Source organism: Dama dama, chromosome 14 (genome assembly GCF_033118175.1).
Source record: "Dama dama isolate Ldn47 chromosome 14, ASM3311817v1, whole genome shotgun sequence".
NCBI classification, from domain to species: Eukaryota; Metazoa; Chordata; class Mammalia; order Artiodactyla; family Cervidae; genus Dama; species Dama dama.
Window position 1 is genome coordinate 75922988 of NC_083694.1, and position 26793 is coordinate 75949780.

Here is a 26793-nt window from a genome sequence, read left to right on the forward strand (position 1 = left end):
GCTGACAATAAGTGAGGACCGACAGCTGACGACAGGAACGGGATTCCCGTGTGGTTCGTGGCTCCCGGCGGGGCCCGCTCCCGCAGCCCACCGGAAGCCCCGGGAGCTCCGCGGGCCTGCGGGGCCGAGAGGACGCCCAACCTGCGGCCACCCGGAACCACGGCTACTTAACGCCGGTCTGGGCCGGAAGCAAAAGTCCCGACTGGACCGCCCGCGGGTTCAGGCGAACCGGCCGCTCCTCCCGCGGCCGAGTCGGAGGCGTGGCGGGCGCGGCCCTAGCGCGGCGGAAGGCCCCAGCCCCGCGCGCCCCCAGTCGGAGCCCGGCTCCGATCGTCCGGTTCCTCGGGCTCTCAGGTCTGACGGTCCTGAGGCGGCAGCCCCTCCGCGCGAACACCGGGACGGCAATCCGCTCCCACACAGAACCTCCCGGATCTTCCCAGCTCGCCTCCTCCCCGGACGCAGCGAACCAAAGTCGAAACCGTCCCAGCAAGCCGCGCTCGCGTTCAAAGCGCGTGGGCGGGGCCCGCCCGCCTCCGGCGGCGCTCCGAGCCAATCACAGCCTCCCGGGCGGAAGGCGGGGCAAGGCAGCGGCCGGGCTCGCGCAGGCGCGGTGCCGGCTGCTCGGGGCCGTTGCACTGCGAGGAGCAACCGCGCAGGTGAGAGAGGCCGTGGGCGAGCGTCCACGGGCGGTGTGGGGGGCTGGGGGCGCTTTCTTTCTGCCTGAATGCCGAGCCTCCTCTTCTCCGACTGTCGGTTGTAGAACGGACGCTCTGCATGTCTTGGCAACGCGGTTGGCGCTTTGCCCCGGCCCGGCTGGCGTCCCACAGCCGCCCCAGCCGCCCGCCCGACGTTTTATTAATTGTGTGTATTTGTTTTATTGTTCCTGATTCCCAGTACCTGTTTACTGAGGAAAGCAGTAAGGGTCAGTGTATAAACGGTGCTCAGTCGCTCAGCCGTGTCTGATTCTTTGCGACCCCATGGACTGCAGCCCCCCAGGCTCCTCTGTCCATGGGATTCTCCAGGCAAGAATACTGGAGTGGGTTGCCATGCCCTCCTCCAGGGGATCTTCCCAACCCACGGAGCCGAGCAGCGTCTCTTGGGACTCCTGGATTGGCAAGAGGATTCTTTACTAGGAGTGCCACAGTATATAAAAATAGTTAATGGAAAAAAAAAAAAAGTTAATGACCTAGTAAAATAACTGGATCCCAGAGATGATAGATAAAGATGTGGATAAAGAAATTTGGAATAATTCACTGAATGTCTGTTGTAGTGTTAAATTAATTCTGTTTAACATACTAATTTGCCTGTAGTATTGCTGATTCTGGGACTTCCTTGGTGGCTCAGTGGTAAAGAATCCGCCTGCCAATTCAGATGCAGGTTCCCATCATCTCTGGGTCAGGAAGACCCCCTGGAGGAGGGCATGACAACCCACTCCAGTATTCTTGCCTGGAGAATCCCATGGACAGAGGAGCCTGGTGGGCTACAGCCCATGGGGTCACAGAATCAGACAGGACTGAAGTGACTTAGCATGCAGCACCCATGTGTGAGTGCATTTCTGGATTCTCAGTTCTATTCATTTGACCTGTCTATCTTTACTCCAGGACCATCCAGTCTTGACAACTGTAGTTATGTATACATAAGTTTTGAAATCAGAAAATGTGAGTCCTCCAACTTTGTTCCTCTTTTTCATGATTCTTTTGACTATTCTGGCTCCCTTGCATTTCCATATGCATTTTTAGGATCTGTCAATTTCTGCAAAAAATAAAAAAGAGAGAGAGAGGACACTGGGAGTTTTGATAGGGTCCTATTGAATCTACAGGTCAGTTTGTGAAGTGTTGCCATCTTAAAAATTCATGGATATGAGATGTTTTTCCATCTATTTAGTCTTTAATTTCTTTCAGCAATGTTTTATGGTTTTCAAAGTATAGACTTTGTACTTTTTGTTCAATTTATTCCTAAATATTTGTGTTGATATTATTGTAAATTGTTTTCTTTTTATTGAAATAGACAATTCTGTATTAGTTTCTGGTGTACAGCTAAGTGGCTCAGTTATACATGTATGTGCATATATATATATATATATTTCTCATAATAGATTAATACAAGATACTGAATATACTTACCTGTGCTATAAATAAAGTCCTTCTTGCTTTATATATATGTTTATATATAAAGAGTTGGATGCAACTTAGCAACTGAACAACAAAGCAGAGGGTTACTTGTACCCGTTGACCAATGGAACATATTTAGTATGATGTCACCAGGGAAAAGATGGACTTTTCAATAAATGGAACTAGGACAATTGGTTTTTCATACAAGGGGAGAAACTCAGACTTGCCCCTACTCACAGTATGCACACAGATTGATTACTAGTGGATCGAAGACTTAAATGTGAAAATATCTAAGTTTGGGGTTGAGGAAATTTTAATATACAAAAGTGTAAGTGTAAAAGATGTGTTTGTCAAAAATGCCATGAATGAAGTGCAGAGATGGTGGCAGACTGAGAGGCAGTGTTCGTGACTCACCCATGGAGGGAGACGGCCAGAGGAGAAGTGGGCTGGGGGCTTGTTTTAGATGAGCAATGAGACTTTGAGTATATTTGTTGATGGGCAGAAGAAAAGATTGGAGACACCAGAGAAAGAAGAAATTGATGGAGTGGAAGCTCTGAAGAGCTGAGAAATGTGTGGATTCCAAACCACGTGGAGAAAACCTCAGGCCTTGAAGCAGTGTTTATAAACCTCTGATTGGAGCACTGCCTGTCCCCAGGTCTCTATGCTTGATCCGTGCCCACACCCCCCCAACTGGTGCTTGACCATCAACTTCTCTGCTTGGCCCCTGAGGACCAAGTGTGGGGAGCAAAACTAGACCCACACAAACTAATGCCTCAGGAGTTAGTCACTTATCAGTGGAGATAGACATTAATTTAAAGCATGTAGTGTTTTGTTTGTGGACTTCCCTGGAGGCTTAGAGGGTAAAGCATCTGCCTGCAATGCAGGAGACCCAGGTTCAATCCCTGCATCAGGAAGATGCCCTGGAGAAGGAAATGGCAACCCACTCCAATATTCTTGCCTGGAAAATCCCATGGATAGAGGAGCCTGGTGGGCTACAGTCCATGGGGCCGCAAAGAGTCGGACACGACTGAGCGACTTCACTTTAGAACTTTAGTGTTTTGTTTGTAGAAACTTTTCATTGTTTTATACTTTATTTTTAAAATGTGTTTGCTTGAACAGATAGCACGAGAGAAATGGAAAAAACTCAAGACTCCCTTCTCAGAATAGCAAGTAACACGAGGGCTGTCTCTGTCCTTCAGTGAATTGAAACTGGTACTAAGAATTCACTGCTGCTGACCCTTTTGCGGGTGCCCCCCTTCTCCCCAGGATCCAAGCCAGTGTGAACTGGGCGCTTCTACGTGAGGTCATGCAGAGAACATCGCGCCTGAAGCGAGAGCTGAGCCTGCTGGCTGCGGAGCCGCCCCCAGGCATCACGTGCTGGCAGAACGGGGACCGGATGGAAGACCTGCGTGCGCGTAGGTGTCACCCCAGGCATGTGGGTCTCAACCCTGTCAACTTGTGCTGAGATGTCAATACTGTGTGTTCCTCTGAATTAGGGCATGAGTGCATCTGCCTGCCTCATTTGTTACATTTATAAAAGGTCTCCATGATGTTTCTTCTTTGGCCTTTTACCCCACCTCTTGCTGATTTATGTCCAAGACCTGGGCATCAGCTCTGAAGCAGTTCAGCACCACAGATATGTCACCTTTACGTATCCATGAGGCCAGACCAGGCAGCACGTGATCAGAACACAGCCGGCCACCCCAGCAGAACTGCAGGTGTTTGTGGTCTATGGCCAGATCTCCCACGTAGTCCTTGTTTGACACCAGCCTTGGGTAGGCTGGTACCTTGTGTGGGGGCTTGTCAAACCCTGAGAGCGCTGTCCCAGACCTAGCATCTCCGTCAGGACCAGGTGGTGTGCTGCTTCAGGTCACCCAATTACCTCTTTTTCTTTTTTTTTCAAGAGATACTAGGTGGAGCCAACACACCTTATGAAAAAGGTGTTTTCAAGCTGGAAGTTCACATTCCAGAGAGGTCAGTGTGAATTATATTTACATTTCCACGCTAAACCAGTTACTGGAAGATAGCAGCGTGGTATAGTGTTGAACATAGGACTTATAGGACCTGGATCTTAGTCCTAATCTTATCAGGACTTCCTGTGACCTCTAGCACATTATTTTTGGAGTTCAATCTCTTTCTCTTAAAACTGGGCTAGATCACATCTAACACCACCACCCCCCACCCCCGGGTTTACCATTGCAGTAACACACATAACATTTGTAGTAACACACATATCATTGCGGTAATACATAACATTGCGGTCACACACACATAACTGTGGTAACACACACATACCATTGCAGTAACACACACACACCATTGTAACACACACATAAACTGACCATTTTAACCCTGTTTAAGTGTATGGTTTTGGGGCATCAGATACATTCACATTGTCATCCAGCCACCCCACCCCATCCATCTCGAGAACTTTCTCATCTTCCCAAACTAGTGCCCCACAGCCCCATGACACCAGCTCTCTGTCCCCTCCTCCCTGGTGGGCCCCATTCCCTCTGCCTGTGTAAAGGCCCCTGTTCATCCAGGTCTGCTCTAAGATGCTCATCAAGGGGCGATGGTTGTAGTTTGTGGTTTGTAGACACCTGTTCACAGGCCAGGTTTTTTACAAGTCCCGAGAGAAGTAGGTCAGTAATCCCAGGGATGTCAGTTCTGAGACACACAGGGGTTTTTCAAGGTGTGTGTCTCACCAGAGAGTTACCAGGTGTAGTGTGTAAATCAGAATTGAACCCTGTTTTTCAAAATCCATCTTTACAAAACTGCAGCCAAGACTGAGGAAATCTGAGTGGCAGATGAGACAGGAATAATTTTTATATTTTTTTCATGGGTGTACTGACAGTTTTGCAGCTCTGTAGGAGAGGAGAGGAGATCATGCTAAAGTATTTCAAGGGCTAGGGACTTGATCCAGGTGGTGGGTAAAAGAGTTTTCAGTACTGTAAATTTTCATCATAAAAATTGGAAGAGAACAAAGGTTTGTCTCTCAAAGGTTGCTGTCCTAATTAGTCGTCAGCAGCTATTTATAATGTCAGAAGCAATATTCTAGTGAAACTTCCCTGTTCTCCTGTGCTGTCAAAGGTACCCATTTGAACCTCCTCAGATCCGATTTCTGACTCCAATCTATCACCCCAACATCGACTCTGCTGGACGGATTTGTCTAGACGTTCTCAAGTTGCCACCAAAAGTGAGTGGCGGGGGCAAGGTCAACCCTCTAGCCTCATGGGATTGGAGAAGCACATTCTTAGAGCCGCTACCTGTCTGTCCATCTGTCTGTCTGTATAGGGTGCCTGGAGACCGTCCCTCAACATCGCAACCCTGCTGACTTCTGTTCAGCAGCTCATGGCCGAGCCCAACCCGGATGACCCGCTCATGGCTGACATCGTAAGTGTCCGGCCCACTTTCCCCATGTCCCGCTCGCTGTTCAGGAGGGTTGCGCGGCGGCTGCAGCCGACAAGTCTCTTCTCTCTCCGTTGACTCTCTGCTTCCGTCTTAGTCCTCAGAGTTTAAATACAACAAGCCAGTCTTCCTCAAGAACGCCATGCAGTGGACAGAGAAGCATGCGCGGCAGAAGGTGGGATGTCTGGCAGCTCTGACTTTGCTCCTGCCTCGTCTGTTACATGTGAATGTGTCTGTATACGTACAAGAGTTTATTAGATGTGCTGAGTCCATGCTGTACCCAAGGGTGGCTGGTTGATCTTCTCCCGCAACTTTCCTTGTAATCATTCAGCAGATAGCTCAGCCAGTGGGAGTGAGGGTTTCTAGGAGCCACCATCCACTGAGGACCACCAGACAACTGGGGTCTCTTCGCAGGACTCGGGGAGGGGCAGGGGTGTGGGAGGGAAGGGAGTAGACATGGAGGGAGGGAGGAGCCACGCCCCCAGTTGACATCGATAGTTCCCTCACTTAACAAAGGAGACACTTCAGGAACAGAGACGATGATGAGCACACGTGGGTCTGCTGACCTGTCCCCTCCTTGAGACGGAGTCATGTAGCCGTTAGTGTCAGTAGGGAGAAGAATTAACAGATAAATGGCACAGGGGATGGGAGCTGCTTTGGAGAGAATGTCCAGAAGGAGGCAATGAGGGCCCAGGAGAACATGTGTTGTGAACCATGTTTGGTGGGAACCTCGGAGAAGTTCGGTGTGAACTGTGTTCAGTGTGAACCCAGGAGAAGTTCGGTGTGAACAGTGTTCGGTGTGAACCATGTTCCATGTGAACCCAGAAGTACAGTGTGAACTGTGTTTGGTGTGAAGCATATTTGGTGTGAACTCAGGAGATGTTCAATGTGAACTGTGTTTGGTGTGAACTGTGCTGTGCTTTCCCATCTGCTCCTTATCAGGTAAATGAGGAAGGGACGCCTGGCAGCGCCCCCGAGGCGGGTGGCTCAGAGGGACCCAGTGCCGCACAGAAGAGGAAAGCTGGGCAGCTGAGCGGTGGTGGAAAGAGGTTTTGCCCTGATGTTTAGGGATTGTCCTGGCCTGTCTTTGCCGGGATGGCCCAATTTGCCTACATTTCTGGAATGTTTTCTTTGTGCTTGATGATGTGATTTTTGTATCCTGTGAAACAGACCTTGTATATTTATGTGTTCTGCTCTACATTGATTCTCGGAGAGTTATTTACCTTGTGCATATTGATTTTAAAACTTTTAAGCCTGAAAAATAAATAGTCATTTAATGTTGAATATGCATTTATCCTGAATGTGTGCCTGGGAGCAAACTGGCCAGAGAGCTGTTCAGGAGTGTTATGATATTTGGAAGAGTCGTCCTTTATTTTGCCAACCTACCAGCATCACTCAGGACACTGAGGATGGACATGTGTCTAAAGGAGCTTTAGAGACCATTTGGTGACCGCCATGCTTCCAGGATTCTAGGTTTCAGATGTCTTAATGTGGTGCAGGGATAAGGTCATCACCCTTCTGTGAGTGGTGCTTGCAGCTTTCACTCTGTGGCTTACACGGCTGATCAGAATACTGTGGTGCAACACTGTATATTCAACAAATACTTGGTGACCACCTCCTGTGTGCCAAGTGTCTGATACGATAATAGACAATCAGGTGATGATCGCACAGATTCACATGGGTCTTCACAACCCCTCATGTCCCTGGCAGCTTCATCTGACGGCAGGTACTAAGGTGCCAAGCTCTGGTCCCTGCCCAAGACTGGCCAGGGCCCTCAGGCCTGTCCTCACTGTTTTGTTTAGACGATGGAGCGGGCGGACCCAGGCCTGTCCTCACTGTTCTGTTCAGATGATGGAGCAGCGGACCCGGGCCTGTCCCCACTGTTCTGTTTAGACGATGGAGCGGGCGAACCCAGGCCTGTCCTCACTGTTAGTTTAGATGATGGAGAAGGCAGACTCGGGCCTGTCCTCACTGTTAGTTTAGATGATGGAGTGGGCGGACCCGGGCCTGTCCTCACTGTTCTGTTTAGACGATGGAGCGGGCGAACCCAGGCCTGTCCTCACTGTTAGTTTAGATGATGGAGAAGGCAGACTCAGGCCTGTCCTCACTGTTAGTTTAGATGATGGAGTGGGCGGACCCGGGCCTGTCCTCACTGTTAGTTTAGACGATGGAGCGGGCGGACTCTGGCAGAAGTCAGCTGAGGTGGAACGAGGTGCCGAGGCAGGGAGGCTGCATACGCCGCCGTGTTGAGCCTGGTGGTCCAAGGCCAGGCAGGGCTCAGGGCACACAGAGGGCCCCTCGAGCCATTTCTCTTCCTCCACCGTGGAACCACCCCGCACTCATGGCGGCCTGCCTTAGGACACGGGCGCAGTGACAGACGACAGCATCAACTGAAATGTGGATTTCCTGTGTGTCCCCACTTCATGTATTTTCAGCTCCTACAGAATTCTTGAAACCACTTCTCCAAATCAGCTACCGTTCTGTCATTCAGGCCCAGGAACTCATCTGCTCTCCTGTACTACGGCACATGTGCCTCAAACTGGGGCTTGCAGATGCCATTAGCGTATCACCCGGGAAGCTTCACGTGTAGGAACCGAACAGCTGTTGACACGAGGTGGGGCGGGTGTCTGGATGGCTGGGTTGGGGGCCCCACTCACACATGCTGTCCGCACTGTCCCTCCTGGGGGGCTGCCAGCAGCCATCAGGGCCGCGTGCTTCTTGTCAACAGTGAGCGTCTGTGGCAGGAGACGCCCGTTTCCACGGTGCTGACGGGGGGACAGGCCAGGTGTGAAGCCAGATGGCCTTGGAGTCATTGTGGGAAAGCACAAGCTCCCTCCGCAGCTGGCCTCCAGCAGGTCTCAGCTGCCTGGCCGTCACGGCCGGAACCTCGTTCCCTGGCCTCCAGCCCTGACTCTGCAGTCCACACTTCTCGCAGCAGCAAGCTCTTCAGGTGATGTATTAATAAAAGCCAGATGGTACCTCCTCGTGGAGCCCGAGAAAGCCCTGTCTCCTGTCCCGTCCCCCAGCGCTGTGGGCGTCACCCCCTTGGCCTGCACACACCTCTCCTCTGCAGGCCACGTGCAGCCACACGGCCCCACCATCGCCACACACCAGCCCCCCGGCCTGCGCCGTCCCCCTGCTTCCACACGGACTGCAGTGCCTCCACCCACGAGGCGGCCCTGGGATGCCTCACCCGTCCCCTGAAGGGGCCGTGGCCGGCTCTTTGTGGCCCTCACACCCTGCACCATCTGCTGCTGTGTCCACTCCACGGGCTTGGTCACGGCTACAGAGCCTGTGCCCTAATCACTAGAAATAGAGAAGCCTGAAGTCACTGGAGGCCCCCGTCTCTGAGTTCACAAGCAGAAGGCACCCAGGCAGAGGATGAGAGAAGATGGGGGAGGAAGGCCCCGCACCCAGCCTGGTAAGGAGGGGAAGAAGGAGCGTGAACGCGGGTCCAGGAGACCCCGGCCCGGGAAGCACCACTCACCAGCATGGGTCCGGAGTCCTGCCCAAGCTCTGCACGCTCAGGGCAGCTCTGAGGATTTGGCAGGGGTGGGGCGGGGACAGCGGCACCCCCCCAAGGCGCTAAAGCCCTGTTCTGCCGGGACAAGCAAGCTGAGTGGTCACCCGAGAGGCTGCGAGTCCGATCCCGCCTGCTGCCCATGGCAGCTCCACTCCTGGAAAAGGGACCAGGAGGGTGCACGACGCGTTGCGTGGAGGACCCGCGTCCAAGGGCACACACGACAGCCCCGCGTGCAAGGGCAAAACCTGAAGCAACCCAAGTGCCCGGAGGGCGGAAGTGAAGCGATGGCCCAGCTCCACGGTGGGAAGAGCGCCACCGTCCTGCAGAAACCAGAGGGCACCCTCCACGGACCTGGGCTGTGAGCACGGGCATGTTGTTGGTGCAGAAGAGACACTGGAGCGAGGCAGGAGCAAATCACAGCAGTCCTGACCAGCAGGGTCTGAGGCCTCGGCAAGAGGGGCGGGGATGGGGACTGTCAGAAAGATGCGTGCTGTCGGGACATGCGCGTGTATTGCTCATCCAGAGGAAGGAGTAAAAGGTGTCACGGAGGACCTGCCGAGGGGGCGAGGGCTCACAACCCCATCTCAGAGCCGCTCTCACCCGCCCGCCCACCCGCACAGCCCGCCCGGCCTGGCCCCCACAGCCCCACAGAGAGAGGCGGCGGCCCTGGACAGATGCGATGCTCCCTGATGCCCGCCCCACCCCCCCAGCACAGGGCCTGGACCTGGCCCAGCAGGCGCCAGCACAGAGCCCGGAACCCGTCAGGGCCTCACTGCCTCGCTCGTCCTCATTGGCTTGCAGCAGGCAAGCCATGAGTTTCGCAGGTCGGGTGGGGAGGTCGGCCAGGGGCAGGCCCAACCTGAGGCTCCGTAGTCACAGCCCTGCACCCAGCCCCAAGGAGGGGCTTCCTGGGGTGAGGACAGGGCTGCCAAGGAGAATCGGCTGTGGTGGCCGGGGCCCTCGGGGGGGCACTGAGTGCCAAGCAGGACGCACAGAGGCCCGGCCGGCAGGAGCCAGTGTGGCCCCTACCGCGGCCCCCAGGACGGGCTCTGCTCTGTGGACACCGTCTTAGAAGACGTCATCAATCCAAATAAATGCATTTGCATGCACTGGATTACTCGGCTTTTGATTTTTTGTTTGATCAATGATAGACTAATACATAATCTTCCACTGATCACAGCAGCGAGCCAAAGAGAAACACTCCAACTTGCCAGAAAGCTGGCCGAACACAACTCGACTTCACCTCTTGTTTTGAGTCGGTGTCCATCTGCAGGGGCTTCCCTAGTGGCTCAGACAGTAAAGAGTCCGCCTGCCTGTATAAGAGGCAGGGGTTCAATCCCAGGGTGGGGAAGATCCTCTGGAGAAGGGAATGGCAACTCACTCCAGTATTCTCGCCTGGAAAATCCCACGGACAGAGGAGCCTGATGGGCTATATAGTCTGTGGGGTCACAAAGATTCAAACACAACAGAACACGCATGTACACACATACACAACATCTGCAAAGCTTTTGAATAATAAAAACAGTTTGTGGCAAACACCTTTCCTCTGACCACAAGGTGGAGGCCTGGCCGACGCCAGCTGGCCGGGAACAGAGCGCAGGTGGAGGTGGGGCCGCCCTGGGGCCGAGCCTGCAGCCGGGAGCCCTGCCTCTCCCCCTGGAAGGGCCCTGCAGGGACCGGCCCCACGCAGCAGCTCCAACTTTGGGGGCTGGTGGGCACACAGGAGGAGCCTGGACTCAAGGCTCCCAAAGCCATGCTCCCTTCGCCATCTGTCCCTGGGCCGTCTTGGAGAACTGGGAGGCCCACCGGCGTCACCCCGTCTCTGCGCCAAGCAGAGCCCCGGCTCAGCCCAGGCGGTGGGGAGACCAGGGTGCACGCCTGCCCAGCTGACCCCTGACGGTGCCTACGGGCAGTGCTGGGCCCGGCAGGCCCTCCTATGGCACCGGGACAGCAGGTCTGCTCCAGAGCCAGCAGAGTCCAGGCTCCTCAGCTGGACTCAGAACGAGATGTCAAATGTGCCGGCTCCACCGCGGAGCCTCGCTCCTCTGCTCGCCCGCCCGGCAGCCTTGGCGACTCCTCCAAGGATTTCCACCAGGGGACCGGTGGGGGTTGTCAGGGCTATGAGACAGCAGTCCCCCAGCCACGAGAATCGAAGGACCTTGCCAGAGCCGTCCCGTCCGACAGCACCAGGCGGGGGCCCTCTGTCCTGTCCGGACGTGACAGATGGTGGGGTGCCCGGGACGAGCCGCCCGTCTCCCGAGCCCCAGTTCCCACTGCTCATCCTGCATCTGGGGTGGGGGAGGGTGTGCGGGTGGCGGACAAGGACAGACACAAGGTCCTGGCCCATCTGGGGCACCCAGGAGCCTGGGCCTGTGTGACACTCCCTGCAACCCAACACGTCACACGTGTCCCTGGGACTGACCGGCGGCTCCGGGCACCCCTGGGAGGGCAGGGCCAGGGTCTCAGGGGGGACGGCCGGGCTCGTGGCAGAAGGCAGCAGGCGGAGAACACGGGGAGGAGCTCAGAGCCGCAGGGGGGCCAGGAACCCCGTGTCTTCCGAGGGCAGAGGTTTCCCTGGTGCCTGCGAGCCGTTCACCGTCCCCCCACGGACCACAGGGCAACCACTCTGCAGTGTTCTCAGGGTAGGACAAGAGAGGCGGGGAGGTAACATGGTTGAGCCCCAGCTCCCAGGACGGGTGGTGGCCTCCTGTGGTATCAAGAGGGGTGCAGGAGGGGGCCCCCAGGAGAGGTGGTGGCTCGTCTGTGAGATGCTAGTAGCTGCTCGATGAAAACCAAACAAGCAACCCCGAACCTGCTGGTCAAGAACTGGGGACCCGGTTAAAACAGGTTCTCCTGTCCTGTCAGCACACAGGCCTTCTCCCCGGGTCTCTGAGAAAGGGGCGCCGTGACCTGTTTTCCGAAACTGGTGCTGACAGGAGTCTTGTGAGGGGTGCGTTCAGGGCCCGCGCGGCGCAGAGCTTGGGGCGGTCCCTGGCATCCCCACCCCGACATTCCTCTGGGCCACATGGGCCACCAGCCCCCACCCCCAGTACTGTCTTCTGCTCCCCTCACTTCCCTTAAGTGACAAACGTCCAGACCTCAGGTCCTCAGCCTCAAGTGCGACAGGGAAGAGGCCAGAGCAGGACTGAGGGGAGAACCGGCCGAGAACCCACGGGCAGCGGCCTGGGAGGGGGGCAGGGCTGGGGCGGGTCGTCTGCGCGGCTCACACTGAGTCGTCCTAACTTATTTCACAGGTGGCAGCAGCATCCATGGAGGGGGCAGGCGGGAGTGGGGAGGACATTCAGACGCTTGAGGCCAAGCTGGATGACTGGAAGCCTCCGCCGCCTGCCCAGCCCCGGCCTGCTGGCAAGGCCTCCAGGGTCCCCTGAAGTGGTCCACCATCCCTGGAGGACGGCTGCTTCCCAAACCGGGATCCCTCCGGTTCTGCAACGTGGCCGCCTTCCAGCTGGAGGCCCCCAGGCTGCTGGCGGGGGACAAGAGCACCCGAGGGGAGGCCGTGGGTCTCGGAGGCCCCCGCAGTGAGCTCCATGTCGGGGAAGGCCACCAGGGCCTGGGTGGAGTCGCAGGAGCTTGGCTCCCACGCGCTGGTGCCCCTCGGGCAGAGCCGGAGCCGCCGCAGGTCCTCCCGGGAGTGGGGGCTGAAGAGCAGGTAGAGCAGGGGGTTAAGGCAGGCGGGCAGGGGCAGCACCAGGAGCAGGATGGCCTTGACGGCCTCGGGGGTCACCGGCAGCAGGCCCAGCGCAGACGCCAGGCTGAGGAAGGCCACGGGGCAGTAGAGGAGCCCGTCGGCGAAGGTGAGCCAGGCCACGTGGCGCACGGCCACGCAGTCCCAGGCGGCCTCCAGCCCAGCCGCGGGCAGGCCGCAGGAGAGCACGATGCAGGCCAGGGCCGCCACCAGGAGGCAGGCGGCGTGCAGGAGCACCAGCGCCACGGCAAAGCCCAGAGCGGCCGGCCGGCCGGCGGGTGGAGCGTACGGCAGGCAGAGCGGGGAGGCGCCGTACTCCCCCACCGAGGCCAGCGGCAGGGCAGCCAACAGCCCCGCCAGCGCCAGGCAGCCCAGGGCCCCCGCACGCACACTGCCCGCAGCCAGCGCCTTCCCGCGGGCCCGCACGCAGGCCGCGGCCACGCTGCAGTGCGCCGCGCCCAGGCTCAGCAGCAGCACAGACGCCTCGGAGCCCAGCACGGCCAGGAAGCCCGCCGCCCGGCAGCCCGGGCCCGCCTCCCAGTGCGCGCCGTACTCGGAGAACCGGCCGAAGGTCAGCGCGTCAACCGAGGCGAGGAGGCCGCAGGACAGGCCGGTCAGGGCGTTGGCCCCTGCGAGGGCCCCCACCACGAACTTGGCCGGGGGCAGCGGGCCGGGCCCGGCCGTGGAGAGGCCCAGCAGCACCAGCCCGTTGCAGAGCAGGGCCAGCAGCACGATGGCCCACACGGCCAGGCGGACGCCCCAGCTCTCGAAGAGGTTCTCGCAGGGCTGGAAGGGGCCTGCAGGAGAGAGGGGATGCTAGCCGGGCCGGGCCGCGCGGCTCTGCCCTCTGCCCATGGTCTGGGCTCGGGCTCCGGCCGGCGGGGGCAGAGCTGACACCCAGCGGGCCTCTTCTCTGAGCTGCTGGGGGTGGATACCGGCCCAGGACCCAAGGAGCAGGCACGTGAGACATGCACAGCACACACCGAGGCAGCACAGATGGGCCGTGAGAACACGTCAGGGCAGCCCTCCCTGCGGAGCAGTATCCAGAAGCAAGGGCGGGACAGGCCGGTCTGGCGGAGTGGCTGGAGCCCTGCTGTGGGACAAGCCAGGCCAACCCACAGAGGGAGGGGGCAGCCGGCTCTGCTTCTCAGGATGGTGCCGTCCCAGTGGGAGGAGGCTCCACGGCCACACACTTGCCCTTGAGTCGGTTGGCGCTGGGGGCAGAGCACCGGAGGACAGGTGGCCCTGGGGTCTGCCCGCTGGGCAGGGAGACCTGGCCTTGTCCCTCTCTCTCCGGGGGCTGTCATCAAACCACTCTGTTGCTTTGATTCTTCACTGTTTTGACCTTGTACTCCTGTTCAATACGCTGCCAGGCGGCCTGGGCCTTTGGGAGGCTTCTGTGCCAGCTACTTTTTAAACACTTTTTTCTAATTATCAAATAATAGATAGTAATTGTAGAAAAATCGGAACACAGAACATGGAAAAACTGAAACTGCTCATGAGAGAAGCCCTTCAGAGAAGCTCCTTATTTTGCTAGGTTTTCTATCAGTTTAAAACATACATATACATATAGATCTTTAACTTATTGGGACTTTACTGCATATAGCTTCTTACTCTCTTTTTGCTAGAGTATTATTGTGCATGCTCTCAAACACGAGCCGGTGCCTGTGCGGTAAGAGGGGGACCCAGCCTTCTATACGGCTACTGGGAAAGCGGGCAAGCGGGACCCTGTCTTCTCGTTCCTTCTCTTCTGGAGCGCCATCGCTGCGGGGGGCGGGATTTCAGGGGCGGAACGTCCGCGGGAACCCGACCAGCCCCTCCGGGTGCGCTTGCCGCCGAGGGCGCTAGGGGGCGCTGGGCGGGCGCGGGGCGCGGACACTGTCCGCCGCAGCTGCCTCCTGCTCGCCCCCGGCGGCCTGGGCCTTCAAGCTGAACACAGGGCTGGGCTGCGCCAGCGGGAGCTGTGTTCCCTGACATCGAAGGGAGACTGAAGCAGGCCTCGTCAGCCGCCAGGAATGGGCGCTGCCGGGAAGAGCCCCGGGAACACCTGGAGTTCTGCGTCCTAAGGCCCAGAGCGCTCTTCGCTGAGAGACAAGACTCCTCGGAGCTGCCGGGAGGGGGCGGGAGGCGGCGGGCAGGGACCGCGGCCCCTCAGCCTCCCTGGGCACAAGCCTCCCGCCGAGAACCGGCTTCTGGCGGCGTGGCTTCCGAGGGCGCTCTGGGCCACAGCCCCGCCCGGCCCAGCGGTCACCAGGGGAGGCGCACTCAGGGAGGCGGGTGCCCCTCCGGAAGGAGCAGGGCCCTGCGGTCCTCCCCCCTCCCCATGCCTTCCCCGCCTCTCGTAGGTTTTGGCCGAAGAACAAGTTTACTCAGAGAAGTGAGAAAATGGGGAGGCAAAGGAAACAGTCCAACAGGACAAGTAATAACAGTTAAGTCATTAAACAAAGCCGAAGGCCTTCCTTCTCCAGGGCTGTAGGTGACACTCTGGGCCGTACCCCGCGCGCTGCCTCAGAGACTGAAAGCGTTCTGAAGCAGCCCTGCCCCAGGGCCTGCCCTCCCGACCCGAGGTGCCCTCTCACCTGGAGCGGGGCTGCACTGCACAGCTGGGGGGGGCCTGGGGTCCCCCATCTCCAGCTGGAGCTCTTCCGGGTCCAGGTCATCTGAGGAGAGCGGACAGGGGCTCAGACCTGCTCTTGCTGTGGGTCAAGCCCGCCCTTTCCCGAGACGCCCACCCCGGAGACGTCCGCTGGGCACCGAGCACCCCAGCGGCCCCGGGGAAACGCTCGGTCAGCTCCCCGCTACCCGCCCGTGGCTCCTCCGCCTGCGGTCCTCCACGCCCAAGGCCTGCTCCTCCTCCGACTCAGGGAGCGTCCGCATCCGGGCAGCCGGGCAGTCTGAGGAGGCTGCCCTAACTCTGCGGGCTCTGCACCCTGGCCAGGACTCCACGTCCAGCTGGAGGCACCGCACGCGGAGCAGGACGGGCAGCGAGCCGGATGTGCCGCAGGAGATGGACAGGGGCGGGGCGAGGGGAGGAGCACTCGGGAAGGGCGGGGCGAGGGGAGGAGCACTCGGGAAGGGCGGGGCGAGGGAGCGTGCAGCCGGCAGGCACCATGCACCAGCACCGACGGACGGATCACAGGAGAACCACGGTCCCGACGGACAAGCCCCCGGGTCAGAGTCATGAGCCCGGGGCTGGGCACACGCCGGGGAGCGGGTGGACAGGACGGCCCTGCTCTTGGGGGTCGTGGCTCTGTGCCCGGGACCAGCTCTCGTCCTCCAGGCCCGCGCCCGCTGAGGCCTCGTGCTTGCAGCCGTGGGGGCCAGGCACCCTCCGGCGCTGCTGCACAGATGAAGTTAGGACGCTGCCCTGGGTCTCAAGGCCAGGGCGCGATAGGGCCAAATTCAAAGCCAGCCTCACTGGGCCCCAGAGCCCAGACGCTGGACTTCCCCGCCTGGGGCTGGTTTGGAGGGACGGTCGGGGTGCTTTATAGGTGCAGGAGGCGGGGGGAGCAGGACTGGCGAGACTGGAGCAGAAAGCCGTGTGTGAGAAGGGGTGCGTCCCTATGGAGCGAGCAGATGGACTAGATAATCCTCATGGCCCCTCAATTCTCAGTCTAGGCCCTGCGATTCTGCTAGTCTGAGAAAATAGGGTCAGAAAGGCAAATCCCTTGTTAAAGAGACTACGAAATACGTTGGATTATTTCCACTGTTCACTCTTGCACTGTGTCTTAAACCAGGCCTGCAGTCTCCTAGGGGCGGGCATCTCAGGGCCACGGACTCTTTAAGAATACTGAAGTGATAAATATATGATGTAAGCCATGCTATAGTTTATAAAGGCGAAATCCTTTTTTGAAGTGATAATTCATCACTAGAAGAGGGGTTGTTTTGTTCGTTTTTCCTGGCCGAATGGCTTGTGGGATCTTAGTTTCCTGACCAGTGATTGAACCCAGGTCCCTGGGAGTGAGACCTCAGAGTCCTCATCACCGGACCTCGAGGGAACTCCTGAAAGACTTTGTCTTAAGAACAAGAGCCTGGTTTCTGCAGTCGGGCTGGGCAAGGTGAGGGAGCCGGGTGGCTACCCCCTCGGGTCCGGGCCAGGCCAGGCCGGCGGCCGGGTCACACCGGCTCCCGCCTCTGGCTCAGGGCTGGCACCCTGTGTGGAGCCTTGCTCCCACTTCAGGTGGGAGTCGCCCCGGGAGGCCGGGGGCCGGGCAGTGCCCACAGCCTGGCAGTCCACCCCTCGCCACCCTTCCCACTCTGCAGAGGAGCTGACTGATGCCTGAAGGAAGCGCGGGGGAAGCTGGAGGGCTCCGGCCAAGGTTGGAGGTCACAGTAAAGTGCTAGTAAAGCTCCTGTGGCCGCGGCCCGGGTCCTGGCCCCTCCTCGGCTCCGCGGACCCTTGGGAAGGGGACTCTGCCCAGCTCCCGCTACCATCCTGATGCCTGTGGTTTTCCAAGACCTCAACCTGGTTCCACCTCGAGGAAGGAAGGGCCCCCGTGGGTGGACGGCACACGCTGTGCCGCCCTGGGGACGCATCTGCTGGGCCAGCACCGGCCGTACACCTGCCCGCGAGGCTCTGCGCCCCCACCACCCACGCTGGCCTCCGGGGCTCCCAGCTACACGCCTGTGTGTTCCCCTTCACTGAGCAGGACGCTGGGCGCATCTGCAGTCTCCCCAGTCTGTGGGGTGGGAACACTGCTCCCGCTTTATGGATGAGAAACAGAGGCTCTGTCTGCCGTGACCAGCCCGTGAGCCATCTGATCCAGTTAGAGCCTGGCTCTGTCTACACTGTCCTGAACGTTCTTCTCCCATGGTGGTGGTGGTTCAGTTGCTCAGTCGTGTCTGACTCTCTGTGACCCCAGGAACTGTGTCCCTCCAGGCTCCTCTGTCCATGGGATTCTCCAGGCAAGAATACCAGAGTGGGTCGTCATTTCCTTCTCCAGGGGATCTTCCCCACCCAGGGGTCGAACCCACGTCTCCTGCATTACAGGCAAGTGGTAACCACTGAGCCCCCAAGGAAGCCTCGCCCACGGTTAGACCTGATTCTTCTGTTTTACTTCTGCACTGACGTATGAGAGGAGGGAGCCGGGACCTTTCCGCTCCGGATTCCCCTTGTGCTCCGCAGCAGGCTGCTAGCCAGGGAGGCCCTTCTCCCTGCCTGTCATCCCAGAGCCCAGCCCACAGGCGGTCCTCTCAGGGTGAGGGGCCACTCCTGCGAAGCCAGAGCACCGGGGAGACTTGCCGGGGGCGGTGCTGACCGGGTGCTCCGTTTGGCTCTGGGAACGGCATGAGGGGACTTTCTCTGGAAGCAGGCTTAACTGAATTGATTTAACGGAAGTGCGCTTGGCTGCAGCCGATGGAAAAGGGCTGCATGCTCTAAGAACGCTCTGCGAGGTGGGAGCGGGGCTCCATGTGGGGGCTGTGGCCCCAGTGGGTGTGGACAGGCAGGGCTGCGACGGGCCGCGGGGCTGCAGGGGGCTCACAGACACCTCCCCAGGCCTTGGGGACGGGCCCAGACAGAGGTGGTCCCCTGGGCCTGCAGCCCTGCTGCTCCCCATGGCCCACCCGCCCCTCCCGGGCCTCGTCCCCCGCCGCCCGCGTCCCCGGGCGCGTCACTCACAGCGGTCAGCCAGTGTCCGCCTGGGAGGGTCCCGGGCGTCAGGGGGAGACTGCTGGGGCCCCCACGGCCCCGAGGCCGGGAAGAAGCCGGGGCAGCCGCTGTAGGCGCAGCACTGGTAGGCGTAGGGCACCTCCAGGGTCCTAGGGGGGCGGGCGGGGAGACAGCTGCCTGAGCCAGATCAGGACTCCCAGCTCCTTCCCAGGGCTCGGCTGCCCCTCCTGCCTCCTCCCCCCTCATCTCCAGGCCTGGGGGGGCTCGGGGCGGAGCAGTTCCCCAGGCCCTGGAGCCCGAGGAGCTCTGCTCCCCAATGTCCCCCGCCCTTCAGGAGGCCGACCCCACCTGGGCAGTCAGGGCTGGGCCGGCGCCCCGAGGGAGAGGCCAGACCCCCGTGACTCTGCAGCAAGCGGAGCAAGGGCCGCCTGGGCTGTGGGAGGCCCAGGGCAGCAGCAGAGGAAGGACGCAGTGCAGTTTTCTACTCAGCAGCGCCCTGGGCTCAGCCCTGACTCCGGGCCCGGACGCGGCCCAGCCAGGCCAGGCACCTTTCCCTCGTCTTACGTCTGTCCTCGCCAGCATCCCCCAGGGCTGGGGTTGGGGTGGGGATGCTACCCAGGGGCTCGGTCTGGGCCAGACGTGGGGCCTGCAGGCTGCTCCTGGGGCGAGGCCCGGGGTGCCCCTGCCCTCGAGCTCTGTAGGTGGGGCCGGGCAGCCTCACCTCAGTCTGGGGAAGCTGTCCTTGGGGAAGGCCTGCAACAGGGCGTGGTTCCCCCTGAGCTTCAGGTGCACCAGGCCCCCCAGCCCGGCCAGGGGCAGTGCGCTCAGCTGGTTGTCCGTCAGGTCCCTGGACAGCAGACGTGACCAGTTACCGGTCAGCGGGGAGGCTGGGGTGGGCTGTGCTGTGGACACGGCCAGGTGCCCAGGCGGAGGGAACACGGATGCCGGGCAGAGGCGGCGGGGCGGCAAGGGCACTCACCTGGGGCCGCCCACCTGTGGGGCTGCTGGAGGGGTGAGGGGCGCCCCGCCATCCCACGCCCCGGGCAGCATAGCTGCGGGGCCCACCCGCGTCCCATCGGAGCCCCGACCCCTCCCCGAGGGTGTCCCCCTGCTGTGCTGTCCCCTGCCCCCCGCACCCTGAGGCCCCAGGGGCCAGAGCCGGGAACGGGACAGAGTGACTGGCCACACACAGGCGTTCGGCCACCGGCTCTGTTCCACGGTCAGCTTGGGAGCCAGCGGCGAGGATGCCCACGGCTCCCCCGGAAAAACGTTAAAGGAAGCCAGACGTCCACACCAGACTGTGCGACCACAGGCCGCGCAGCATGGAGACGGGCCTGGGCTGGACAGCAGGAGACCCGGCCCGTGGAGCAGGGGGAGGCGGGGGGCACAATCTGCCTGAGCCCCAGCAGTCTTGTCTTTCAGATAAAGATACCGCCCCCCACTGACCAAGGGGACAAAGATACCGGCCCCCCATTGACTAGACAGGTGCAGATACCACCCCCCCAGTGACCAGGGGGCTGCTGAGCAGACGGGGCGGGAAGGGGGTGGGAGTGTGGCCTGTGGCCCAGAGCCCAAGGCCGTGAGCGCTGGGGACCCTGAGTCCCGGCCGCGTGAGTGAGGGCCCCCACCTGGGCGCACCTGTGCGGTGAGGGGCAGGGCTGCAGGGTCTCTGGCAGACAGTGGAGAACCTGCACCACAGTGCGTGGCAGCCTCCAGGACCCCCCCGCACTGACGCACATCCCGGTGCTTTGGGGGACCCCACTCTGCAGCCCCAACCTCACCCTCTGTGCCCCACAGCCTGGGGCCCGAGGCAGCGTGCGGCCTGCCGGCCTCGCAGAGCGGTGCTGCTCAGGCCAGAGCCGGGTCCTCCAGTGTGTGTCCCACACCACAGGCGGCCCCCCGGGCTGGGCCCCCCCCACCGCGGGCGGCACCCAGGAGGAGAGCCGCACTCACAGCTTGACCAGCGAGCGCAGGGTCGCGAAGGCCGCAGGGTGGACGGATCGGATGGCATTCCAGCTCAGGTCCCTGGGGGAGAGAGGGTGTGACAGGAGGCGGCCGGCACATGGAGGACCCATCGTTCTTGCCCTGGGGTGCGGGGTGCCCATGGGGTGCGGGGACGCAGGGAGCGCCCTACTCAGAGCGATTGCAGGGAGGCGGGTCCCTACTCACAGGGGTCGCAGGGAGGCGGGCCCCCTACTCACAGGGGTTGCAGGGAGGTGACCCCCCTACTCACAGGGGTCACAGGGAGGTGACCCCCCTACTCACAGGGGTCACAGGGAGACGGGTCCCTACTCACAGGGGTCGCGGGGAGGCGGGTCCCCTACTCACAGGGGTCGCGGGGAGGTGACCCCCCTATTCACAGGGGTCACGGGGAGGCAGGCCCCCTACTCGCAGGGGTCACGGGGAGGCGGGCCCCCTACTCAGAGCGATCGCAGGGAGGCAGGTCCCTACTCACAGGGGTCATGGGGAGGTGGGCCCCCTACTCACAGGAGTCACAGGGAGGCGGGCCCCCTACTCACAAGGGTCGTGGGGAGGTGGCCCCCCTACTCACAGGGGTCGCGGGGGGGTGACCCCCCTACTCACAGGGATCGCAGGGAGGTGAGCTGGTGGAAGGTGTCGGCTCTGACTTCCCAGATGCGGTTGTGCTGGAGGCCGCTAGGGCAGCAAGAAGCCTGCTGAGCCCGGGGCCGAGGGCTTCCTGCCCCCACCGCGGGCACTGGGAGGCCGGAAGGACCCCGCTGGCAGAAGTCACCAGAATTAAGGAGCAGGGGCTCCGGCGGCCTTGGGTAAGAGTCGGTCAGGAGACTAAGCTACAGACCATCCCTGTGGCTCCAAGCGAGTGAGTTTCCAGGACTCCCCGGGGCCAGGCCCCCAGCCCTGCTAACTTCACCCTGCGGGCCCTCCAGACCCTCGTCCAGCAGCAGGATGCTGCCAAGCCCCTCACGGCCCAGCGACAAGCAGAGCCCAGCAGACCGGTGTCTGAGTGGGAGGCGGACCCTGGGCCTCGGGACAGCAGGACCCGCCCTGCCTGGCCCCAGGGCGCAGACATGCAGTCTGCAGGCCCTGCGCTGGGGAAACAGGAGCTCAGAGTCTGTCACGGGGTTCTGTCCTCGTGGATCCTGCAGCCCAGGTTCCCTCCTGGACACGAGTGTGCACATGTGTGCGTGCACATGTGTGTGTGCGTTTGTGGAAAACGAGAGCCCAGGGCCCCTGCAGGCCCACATCCGCTCCCTGTCCAGCCCTAATCATGGCCACAGTTCGTGCTGCTTGAGCCCCGAGGAGCTGCCTGAGACACGCTCGGGCACCAGTTCTGGGGCCGTCGCCCCCAGTCCTGCTGCCCCGGCCCCCGCTGAGTCCCCAGCCTGGGCGGAAGGTCAGCGTGCCTGCCAGCCCCGCCCTTGGCCCTGCCCCAGACTCACATCTCCTCCAGCTTCTGACACCCGTGCAGGCTGGGCAGCCCCTCAATCCGGTTGTGAGACAGCTCCCTGGGGACAGGCCGGGGGCAGTGAGGGAAGCCGGCCGCCAGGAACACGGCCGGGCACGCTCCGCACCCTGCCCGGGTCCTTCGGGACTCCCCTCCTCACTGCAGGGGCAGGGAGGGCCGCTTCGTCCACAGGAGGCCTGGGGCACGCTGGCAGGGCCCGGGGTCGGGGCGCAGGAGCTGAGGGGGCGCTGAGGCTGCCAGCAAGGCCTGCGTGGTGCTGCACCAGCTGGCTGAGGCTCAGCCGTGGAGCTGATGCTCTTGGGGACCCCCTGGCAACCCGTCATCCAACTGAGGCACAGGAGGGGACGGGACCCCCAAGGACGCACCGCCTGTTGGTGGCGAGCTGGACCCCATCTCAAGTCTGGGGCAGCGGCGAGCGCCCAGGCCCAGCGGGACTCCGCACTCGTGACTGGACACTGAAGCTCCTCCACGGTCCCGGGAGGGTGTGTTTCCCTCGTGGACTCGGGTAACATACTAGAACCACTCCGGAGGGACCTACAACCTGCCGGGTGCCTCCCACCCTCCTAAATGTCCCCTGATGACGAGTGTAAGGTCAGGGCCACTGTAAGGGGAGCCTGGCCTTGCCTGGTGGGAAGTGGCGGAGCTGGGCCTCAGCCCTGGTCTGGCAGCGAACACCAGGGCTTCTCCCAGAACCGGAACCGGGAGAGGCAGCCTGGCCGCTCTTGGGCAGCTCCCCCACCCGCCAGGAAGAGCAGGGAGTGCCCGAGGGGACGGAGGCCGGGGCGACCGGGCCAGGCCACGGCCGCGGGGAGGGCAGGGAGGCACTCACAGGACTCGGAGCCGGGGCAGCTGCTGGCACATCCCCGGGGGCAGCCGCTGGAGCCCCGCGCCAGTCAGCGTCCTGCAAGGAAGACAGGCCTGCACCGAGCGGCCTTCGTTCTGGCCCACACTGTCTGGAGCTTGGCGCGACAGGAGTGGGGGCCCAGGGCGGGGGCGCCTCGGGGGGAGGGGGCGGGGGGCACAGCCCGGTGGCAGTCCCGCAGCCACACCCCCCACCGCACCCCCTGAGGGTCCCCGTGTCCCCCCCACACGGGCTGGACTCCAGCCTGTGCGGGGTGACGGGCAGGCGTTTACAGAAACCCAGCCCCGCGCCCGCGCCCCTGTGCCCGGAGAGCTGGCCGGGAGACCCGGGGAGCGGGCTGCAGGCAGGCTGGGCACCGGTGTCCCGAGAAGACCTGAGCCGAGGGCATCCTCGGGGAGCACGACGCCCCTCAGGGGAGCTTCCGGCTCTGGGGTCCCCTGACCGCTCACCCCTCTCTCACAGCGAGTGGGGGGCCCGCTAAGCTCTGAGGCCCCACCCGATGCTACAGGACGTAAGGTGGGAGTCAGGGGGACAAGGAGGCGGGCGTCACAGCCCTCCGCCCCTCGCGGGTCCTCTGCGCTCTCGGTGGGTTAGGAACTCTGAGAAACCCCAGGATGGGGAGCAGCCCCTCCCCCAAAACCACCTGCCCTGCCCCCAGCGAGAGCGCTGTGGGCCCCGGCCGCCGACAGCAGATGGCCAGACCTCGGGGAGCCTAGTCTGGGGGCTCTGGGTGTCTAGCCCAGAGCAGGGGGCATCCACTCACAGGATCTCCAAGCTGGTGGTACCTCTGAGGTCTGGGAACTCCTGGATGTCCGTGGCGCCATTCAGGGAACTGGGGGCAGAGCACCAGCGACCCGAGGGCGATGTCAGCATCCAGGGGCCCCCCCGCCCCCCCGCCACTGACCGGAGGGCGAGGTCAGCATCCAGGGGCCCCCCCGCCCCCCCGCCACTGACCGGAGGGCGAGGTCAGCATCCAGGGGCCCCCCCGCCCCCCCGCCACTGACCGGAGGGCGATGTCAGCATCCAGGGGCCCCCCCGCCCCCCCGCCACTGACCGGAGGGCGAGGTCAGCATCCAGGGCCCCCCAACCCCCCACCAGTGACCCGAGGGCGAGGTCAGCATCCAGGGGCCCCCCCGACCCCCCGCCACTGACCGGAGGGCGAGGTCAGCATCCAGGGTCCCCCCCGCCCCCCCGCCACTGACCGGAGGGCGAGGTCAGCATCCAGGGCCCCCCAACCCCCCACCAGTGACCCGAGGGCGAGGTCAGCATCCAGGGGCCCCCCCGACCCCCCACCACTGACCGGAGGGCGATGTCAGCATCCAGGGCCCCCCAACCCCCCGCCACTGACCGGAGGGCGAGGTCAGCATCCAGGGGCCCCCCCGACCCCCCGCCACTGACCGGAGGGCGAGGTCAGCATCCAGGGGCCCCCCCGACCCCCCGCCACTGACCGGAGGGCGATGTCAGCATCCAGGGCCCCCCAACCCCCCGCCACTGACCGGAGGGCAATGTCAGCATCCAGGGGCCCCCCCAACCCCCCGCCACTGACCGGAGGGCGAGGTCAGCATCCAGGGGCCCCCCCGACCCCCCGCCACTGACCAGAGGGCAAGGTCAGCATCCAGGGCCCCCCAACCCCCCACCAGTGACCCGAGGGCGAGGTCAGCATCCAGGGTCCCCCCCGACCCCCCGCCACTGACCAGAGGGCAAGGTCAGCATCCAGGGCCCCCCAACCCCCCACCAGCGACCCGAGGGCGAGGTCAGCATCCAGGGTCCCCCCCGACCCCCCGCCACTGACCGGAGGGCGAGGTCAGCATCCAGGGCCCCCCAACCCCCCACCAGCGACCCGAGGGCGAGGTCAGCATCCAGGGTCCCCCCCGACCCCCCGCCACTGACCGGAGGGCGAGGTCAGCATCCAGGGCCCCCCAACCCCCCACCAGCGACCCGAGGGCGAGGTCAGCATCCAGGGTCCCCGCCGACCCCCCGCCACTGACCGGAGGGCGAGGTCAGCATCCAGGGGCCCCCCCGACCCCCCGCCACTGACCGGAGGGCGATGTCAGCATCCAGGGCCCCCCAACCCCCCACCAGCGACCCGAGGGCGAGGTCAGCATCCAGGGTCCCCGCCGACCCCCCGCCACTGACCAGAGGGCGAGGTCAGCATCCAGGGGCCCCCCCGACCCCCCGCCACTGACCGGAGGGCGAGGTCAGCATCCAGGGCCCCCCAACCCCCCACCAGTGACCCGAGGGCGAGGTCAGCATCCAGGGTCCCCCCCGACCCCCCGCCACTGACCAGAGGGCGAGGTCAGCATCCAGGGTCCCCCCCGACCCCCCGCCACTGACCGGAGGGCGAGGTCAGCATCCAGGGCCCCCCAACCCCCCACCAGCGACCCGAGGGCGAGGTCAGCATCCAGGGTCCCCGCCGACCCCCCGCCACTGACCAGAGGGCGAGGTCAGCATCCAGGGTCCCCCCCGACCCCCCGCCACTGACCGGAGGGCGAGGTCAGCATCCAGGGCCCCCCAACCCCCCACCAGTGACCCGAGGGCGAGGTCAGCATCCAGGGTCCCCCCCGACCCCCCGCCACTGACCAGAGGGCGAGGTCAGCATCCAGGGTCCCCCCCGACCCCCCGCCACTGACCGGAGGGCGAGGTCAGCATCCAGGGCCCCCCAACCCCCCACCAGCGACCCGAGGGCGAGGTCAGCATCCAGGGTCCCCCCCGACCCCCCGCCACTGACCGGAGGGCGAGGTCAGCATCCAGGGCCCCCCAACCCCCCACCAGCGACCCGAGGGCGAGGTCAGCATCCAGGGTCCCCCCCGACCCCCCGCCACTGACCGGAGGGCGAGGTCAGCATCCAGGGCCCCCCAACCCCCCACCAGTGACCCGAGGGCGAGGTCAGCATCCAGGGGCCCCTGGGCCTCCCACCAGTGACCCCAGACATTCAGGCCCTGGCGGAGGCCCCAGAGGCCGGGTCAGCCCGGCCTGGCCCAGGCAAGGCCAGTGGGACCCGCCCCGTTTCAGAGCAGTAGCCTGAGTGCTTCTGGGGAAGTTCTGGCTGCAGGGCTGCTCCCTGGAGCTGGGCAGCGGGTCTCCCGAGGGTCACTGCTGGGACCCTCCGCACCAGGGACCCCAGCCCGGGGGCCACACGGCCCACCTGGACAGGAGCCCAGCAGGGTGCATGCTGCCCGACCCAGAGGGGCCCCGGGCTCGCTCCCAGGCGGGAGGGCCTGAGGCCCAGCGCTGGCCTCTGGGGTGAGGCTGGGGGCGCGTGAAGGTGGAGCGTGTGCCCCACGGACTCAGGGGCGGCCCCGGGCTGCCGTGCGCGCAGTGCCCCGAGGGGGGCTCATGTGGGGTGGGACTGAAAGAGCCGGAGGGACGCCGATGCCTCTGGGCGCCCAGGGGGTCGGGGCTGAGGCTCCGGGGCCACATGAGCAGGACCCCGACCAGGGGATCGGTGAGGGGTGGGGGGTGGGGGGCGGGGGGCGGGGGGGCACCAACTCACAGGGTGTGCAGCCCAGGCAGGTGCCGGAATGCCGACCGCCCCACAAACTGGATCGGGTTGTCATAGAAGTGTCTGCAGGACAGACGAGACCTTCGCTGCCCTCCCGGCAGGCGAGGCACATGTCCGCTCCCCTCGCCCGCCCTGTCGCCCCCGAGACCAGGACCAGCACATGGGGAGCCCCCCCCATCCCGTCAGCCAACCACGCCCTCCCCCAAGAGGAGCAAGAGCTCACATGGTCTGCAGCAGAGGGTTCCCCAGAAAGGCCTTCTCAGGGATGGCCTTGATGTTGTTGTTATGGAAACCCCTGGGGAACAACACAGGCATCAGGGGGACCCCAGGACGCCCTCCGACAGCCAGACAGGAAGGCTGGGGCCAGAGGGATGCAGCCGGGGACCCCGGGGACCCCCTTCCCGGTTCTGCCACCCTCGGGAAGAAAAGCCAGTGTGCTGGGGGTGGGGGTGAGGGCGGAGAGGAGCAGGCCCAGACCCCCGGGAGGGCGCGTGGGGGAGTGCAGAGAGACAGGTGCTCCCAAAAGAGACGTGGGCCCCAAGGGGAGGCAGGCTTGGTCTGAAGGCCCTGAACGGGGGAGCAGACCCACAAAGGGGCAGGCCCGGGGGGACGCCCACAGCTGAGG

General features: G+C 62.6%; 2 protein-coding genes across 2 annotated transcripts in view; one reads left to right on the plus strand and one right to left on the minus strand.

Moving 5' to 3' along the window:
- Window positions 1-578: 578 nt before the first annotated feature.
- UBE2T (ubiquitin conjugating enzyme E2 T) lies at window positions 579-6803 on the plus strand. Its single transcript, XM_061161136.1, has 7 exons — window positions 579-656; window positions 3378-3526; window positions 4016-4085; window positions 5202-5307; window positions 5406-5504; window positions 5617-5694; window positions 6462-6803. Exons 2-7 carry the CDS (start codon window positions 3418-3420, stop codon window positions 6585-6587), a joined length of 588 nt encoding a protein of 195 aa, XP_061017119.1. The 5' UTR covers window positions 579-656; window positions 3378-3417; the 3' UTR covers window positions 6588-6803.
- Window positions 6804-10531: 3728 nt separating this feature from the next.
- The window catches only part of LGR6 (leucine rich repeat containing G protein-coupled receptor 6), a 78398-nt gene continuing 62136 nt past the window's right edge, over window positions 10532-26793 (minus strand). The window contains exons 11-22 of the mRNA XM_061159819.1: window positions 26392-26463; window positions 26160-26231; window positions 23430-23498; window positions 22634-22705; window positions 21779-21844; window positions 20943-21014; window positions 20313-20384; window positions 19081-19206; window positions 18369-18508; window positions 15328-15408; window positions 12462-13545; window positions 10532-11477 (exon numbers count right to left, since the gene is read on the minus strand). Of these exons, the coding sequence (XP_061015802.1) occupies window positions 11039-11477; window positions 12462-13545; window positions 15328-15408; window positions 18369-18508; window positions 19081-19206; window positions 20313-20384; window positions 20943-21014; window positions 21779-21844; window positions 22634-22705; window positions 23430-23498; window positions 26160-26231; window positions 26392-26463 (2365 nt within the window). The 3' untranslated portion in view covers window positions 10532-11038. The remainder of the gene's footprint in view (window positions 11478-12461; window positions 13546-15327; window positions 15409-18368; window positions 18509-19080; window positions 19207-20312; window positions 20385-20942; window positions 21015-21778; window positions 21845-22633; window positions 22706-23429; window positions 23499-26159; window positions 26232-26391; window positions 26464-26793) is intronic.